General features: G+C 35.8%; 1 protein-coding gene across 1 annotated transcript in view; it reads right to left on the bottom strand.

Annotated features, from left to right (window-relative positions):
• Nucleotides 1-2,063: 2,063 nt before the first annotated feature.
• LOC106883502 (exportin-T) overlaps nt 2,064-6,000 on the bottom strand; it is a 51,940-nt gene continuing 48,003 nt past the window's right edge. The window contains exons 24-26 of the mRNA XM_089350303.1: nt 5,283-5,354; nt 5,093-5,146; nt 2,064-3,589 (exon numbers count right to left, since the gene is read on the bottom strand). Coding sequence (XP_089206429.1) covers nt 3,563-3,589; nt 5,093-5,146; nt 5,283-5,354 — 153 coding nt within the window. The 3' untranslated portion in view covers nt 2,064-3,562. The remainder of the gene's footprint in view (nt 3,590-5,092; nt 5,147-5,282; nt 5,355-6,000) is intronic.

Raw genomic sequence — 6,000 nt, 5'->3', positions numbered from 1 at the left:
GGCTGATTAGAACAGAATACAGATGGAATATTTGGGCCGCCTATAACCTGTTTAAACACTAAAGGGTTAAGATGATGTCAATAGTGTTTTGCTGCTATTTCTAGCAAGTTTAGTCGGCTCACATGCCTGTTACCCTCCTATTTTCTTCTATTATTGACTTGAAGGGGAAGTGGCTGTCACCACAGCATTTACAGACCCTCCAATACAAGTGAGGTCAATATGGAAATTGTTATTGAAAAGTTACAGGTTGATGACAGTAGGAAAAAAAAGGTCACAAGCAGAGGGAATTACTGGGGAATGAGGCCTGTGTATTAATGGTGGGAGGGGCCCAAATATGAATGAAGAGAAGAGAGAAGCACGAGATGTTCCCTAATGGAGGTGGGCCAAAATTAGTCAAGTAGTAAGGGCCACAGTAGCATCACACAGAGACAGAAGATAATATGTATAAAGTTAAACTATTTACTGTGGGCACAGGTGTTCCAGGTTCAGTCCCAGTCGGGACCTTAGACATGCATCTTCTACTAAGGCCTCAGGCTGACCAAAGCCTTTTGAGTGGAAATGATAGGCAGAAACTGAAATATGCCTGTCGAGTGTGAGTGTGTGTGTGTGTGTGTGTGTGTGTGTGTGTGTGTGTGTGTTTGTCCCCCACCACCATTTGACAACCTGTGTTGGTATGTTTATGTCTCTATAACTTAGTGGTTTGGCAAAAAGACCAACAGAATAAGTACAAGGCTTTAAAAAATAAGTCCTGAGGTCAATTCATTCAACTAAAATGTTCTTCAAGGTGATGCCCCAGCATGGCCACAGTCAAATGAGTGAAGATGAAAGCTACTCAAAGATCACAAATCCTAACCACTCAGAGAGTAACTCCCTGGTGTTAAAACAATAAACACACAAAAAGAATATGAATGTTTGAATTTTAACTTTTTATTTTTGCTCAGAAAATTGCAAGACTTGGTAAATTCCATTTTCGTTTGTAGCTGTTGACAGACCATTCAATCATTGGTCCAAAAACAATTTGATGTACAACATTTAAAACTGTTGAATATCTTTAACAGCCAAAGACCAAACCTTAAAATAGAATTAATTACTCAAAACTCTCTGTAAACAAAAAAAAAATTGTAAAGAATCACAAAGTCTCAAAAATGTGCAACAACTGGACAATGTCCAGAAATCTCAGCACTGCTTTAACAGCAAGCTCTCATTCGGTCCAAGCCCTAATATAGAGGTCAGTAAAATTAACTAAAACATTAATTAATGAACATTAATTAATAAACATCCTTCTAGAATGAAGGTGAGAAGAATTGTCTCAATGACAAAAAAGAATCCGCCAGAGCTGATGATGTTGGTGGGAAGGCTTAACCAACAGATGCAAGAATGTTTTAGTTCCATTTTGACATTTATTGGTATATCTGCAAGAATGCTTCCTGCTGCATTTCAATGTTTTGATAAACATTCACTCCACGGCAAGTAGTAGGCAACTGGGTGGAAATATTAACACATTAAAAACAGCAATAGACTTAATTGGTTTGTAACTTCAGATAGGCATTCACCTTGCTTGGATAATCAGGATAAACAGATCATTCATATAAAATTGATGAAGAAACAACTGGTATTAGAGTTAACACTAAACCAATGGCAACTGATTCAAACTTGAAGAAATTGTGAGATTTTATATTATTTATATATCATCATTTAACCCATGCTGGCTTGGGTTGAACATTTTGACCAGGTCTGGTCAAACTGTCCAACCCATGCCAGCATGGACAACGGACATTAAATGATGATATATGCATGTATGTAACTGTATGTATTATATATATATACATATATATATATATATATATATATATGTATGTAAATGCATATGTATGTATGCATGTGTATACTATTTGCATGTATGCAAATGTGCGTATATATGTACACGTGTGTATGTATATATCTACACATACATACACACACATGCATGCATGTATGTATATAAATATGAATTCATACACACACACACACACACACACACACACATATATATATATCACTCTAACCAAGTATTATCAGACAAAGGAAAAAAAAAGAAAAACTTAACTTTCCCAGAAACATGATATAACGGCCTTTCCAGTCACGAAGGACTAAAAACTTTAAAAGATCTTAGAAGCCTAACCTATTTTATCAACTCACAAGAAAATCCAAGTTGATACTGGCAAAACGTAAACTCAAAAGTGAAAACCATAAATCTTAAGGGTCCCCCCCCCCCATCTTCAGAGATAAACTTTCACGTACTGAAAGTCTGTATTTAAAATAATTATCACCAAAATATCATTTTCCAATAAAACGAAAAAGAAATCTAAATCTTTCTTTTATGTAAAAGATTTTTAGAACAGCCAAAATAAGTAGTTATACCTAAAACAGTAGAGTTAACGATTCTTTTATTTTATTTCTTCTTGGAGGAATCTTTTTCCATTTCACATCTAAAATTGTAATTTAAGAGAAAAATTTCTTTTATCTGATTACAAAATAAAAGAGAAGTCTGGGGAGTTAGCAGAAATACTTATTTTCACTCTTTAATGAAAGAAAAATGTGAAAAAAACTGTCTGGCTTTTAGAAGGAAAAAATGAATTTTTAAACTAAAAAAAAAAAATGTATGAATTAGAATAACATTGGTTTCAAATTTTGGCACAAAACCACCAATTTTAGTGGGGGAGAGTAAGTGAATTACATCGACCCCAGTGGTTAACTGGTACTTATTTCATCGATCTAAAAAGGATGACAGAATTTAAACTTAGAATGTGAAGACGGACGAAATACTGCCAAACATTTTGCCAGCTCACCCACCACCTGAGAATAACATTGATAATGAGAAGAAGAAAAAAAACTATTTTTGATTTGCATTTACCATTCTGAAATAAAAGAGTGATTCTCTGCTAATTGTAGATCCCTCATCATTTGGGGCCCTATATTCCTCTAAAATAGATTCCCACCCAACCTACATGAAAAGAACAAAGCAAAAAGTACTGAAAAGGTCCCTCATTAAGTCTGTTTCTTAATTAAGGAAGGACTAGTAATGTTCCCTATTAAAAAGGAAGTTTTTAAAGTGGTTTAATGTTTTCTCAACCGACCCTTCTGGTTTTTAATAAATCTTTTCAAATCTCATAAAAGATTTCTTTAAAACTTTAAAAATCTCTCACAATTTCGCAAGAAGCAAAAAAAAAAAAACCCCAAAAAAAAACAAATAAATAAATAAAGCTTTAAAAAATTATTAAAAATACAATACAATAAATAAAACAAATAAATAATATAAAAGAAGCAGCATGTGACAAGAGTAGTGATTGATGCTAGTCAACTTGTAGACATCACTGTAGCTTGCACTAGCATGGAGGAGCAGGGCTCAGGAAGCTTGTTGGTTAACCAACCATCTAACAGCACAGGATACAGGGCACGCTACCAAGCATTGAGGACACCTCTACCAGGTTCACAAACTTGTCTAGCCTGCAGCTGAAGTTTCAAACTGCCACATCAGCTTGTGCCGAACAGAATACTGCTGACTGTTACAGTGCCACTGTTGTCAAGACTTTAGAGATGAGAAGAAAGTCTGAAAGTGAAAAAGAAAAAATAATAATAATAATAATAATAATAATAAATAAGGGAAACACTGCAATACACATAAGAAAGAGAATTTAAACAAATCATTAAATACAACAATAACTGAAGAATTTATAATCTATGCTAGAACAGGTTGTTGGTATTCCGTCACTTACGACGACGAGGGTTCCAGTTGATCCAATCAACAGAACGGCCTGCTCGTGAAATTAACGTGTAAGTGGCTGAGCACTCCACAGACACGTGCACCCTTGATGTAGTTCTCGAAGATATTCAGTCAAACCGTCCAACCCATGCCAGCATGGAAAACGGACGTTAAATGATGATGATGATGATGATGATGAATACCTTGGGAGTTCAGTCGTCTCATCATCACCACTTTACCTTCTTTAATTATTCCGACCCACCTTTATATAATGCAGGTTATCTAGCCCCTCTAAATATTCCTTATTATACTTTAGTCTTTCTACACTTCTCTGAGATATATTCCTACTCAATCAAAGAAGTGGAGTTTTCTCTTTTCTTGTAAGTGCTTCACAACCTACAAGACCAGTAGCATGGAAAAAAAATTTTATAAGCATTCAGTACACTGTAAAGTGGTTGGATTTAGGAAGGGCATCCAATGTTGGTGCACACAATACACTCTGTAAAGTGGCTGGCATTATGAAGGGGGCATCCAGCCATAAAAGCCATGCCAAAGCAGACAACTGAGCTTAGTGTAACTCTCCAACATGCCAGCTCCTTTCAAGCCATGCAACCCATACCTGCATGGAAAACGGATGTTAAATGATAAATGGTGGTAATCTTTTTACAATTACAGTAAAGCTAGTCATATGAGGGATAACTTTGGAAATAATTATAACAATACTAGAGGTTAATAACAAAGTAACAGGAAGTCCTTAGAAAGATTAAATACATTATCATACTTGAACAGTTATGTAATTAACCCAGTTATTAGGTTTTTATAAAAGCTACCCCCTAATAAGGTTATAAAGATACAGTTCTATATTTAAAAGATGTGAAATTATGTATATTATTTACATATGACGGATATTTGTCCTCATCTTGTTTGTTGTTAACACAATGTTTCAGCTGATATACCCTCCAGCCTTCATCAGGTATCTTGGAGGAAATTTCGAACCTGGGTTCTCATTCCTAAGGTATTTTTTGATATTATTATATTATTATATGCCCATGGGCATGTGGCATAGTGGTTAAGAGCATGGGCTACTAATCCCAAGATTCTGAGTTCGATTCCAAGCAGTGACCTGAACAATAATAATAATAATAATAATATCGAAAAATACCTTAGGAATGAGAACCCAGGTTCGAAATTTCCCCAAGACACCTGAAGAAGGCTGGAGAGTATATCAGCTGAAACATGTTAACAACAAACAAGATGAGGACAAATATCCGTCAAATGTAAATATTGTAAGGCTTATAAAGAGTTAACATAATGAAGAGACTACCGTGGAGATCTGATGAGAGTACTGACCTTTAAAAAATGTTTAAAAGATTTTATGTCCATCACATAGGCCTGGCAGAATTGCTGAAAGAAGAAAATTCATCCAATAAATAAAGTCAGTTAATTTGCAGCCTTCAGATCACAAACTTGAAAATCATGGAAACAAAATAAAAACTCATCGATTAACAACGTATAAAACTGAAACAGTCCAGATACTTACTTGTGTCAGATCTGGGGAAAGTTGAAGTTTTGGAAAATATTCATTTTGTAAATAGTTAATGACTTCATCACCCTGAGGATGGTAAAAAAAAAATTAAAATAGTAAAATAACAAAAATATCAGCTTTCATCATCATCATCATTTAACATTCACTGTCCATGCTGGCATGGGTCGGACAGTTTGACCTGGGCTGACAAGCTAAGGGGCTGCACCAGACTCCAGTCTGATTTGACATGGTTTCTACGGCTGGAAGCCCTTCCTAACGCTAACCACTCCAAGAGTGTAATGGGTGCTTTTACGTGTCACCAGCACAGGTGCCAGTTGCATGACGCCCAGTATCCACCATGATTGTAATTTCACTTGGTTTGATGGGTCTTCTCAAGCACGACAGCATATTGCCAAAGGTCTCGGTCATGTCATTGCCTCCATGAGGCCCAACACTTGAGAGGCGCTTTTTACGTGGCACCAGCACAGATGCCAGTTATGCAACACTGGCATAAGACACACTGCTTCCATGAGGTTCGACGCTCAACAAGTGCTTTTTATGTGCTGCCAGCATGGGTTCCAGATACCTTTGCAAGGCCCAACGCTCAAAAGGTGCTTTGTACATGACAGGTATGCAACACCAGCATCAGCCAGATTGCCTCCGATAAAAAATAACATTATAACTGAAATAACACAATTTATATTTGAATAGAATATAACAATCATCATCTAAT

Source organism: Octopus bimaculoides, chromosome 4 (genome assembly GCF_046866305.1).
Source record: "Octopus bimaculoides isolate indiv1 chromosome 4, ASM4686630v1, whole genome shotgun sequence".
NCBI lineage: Eukaryota > Metazoa > Mollusca > Cephalopoda > Octopoda > Octopodidae > Octopus > Octopus bimaculoides.
This window is presented reverse-complemented; position numbering and strand designations above follow the sequence as displayed.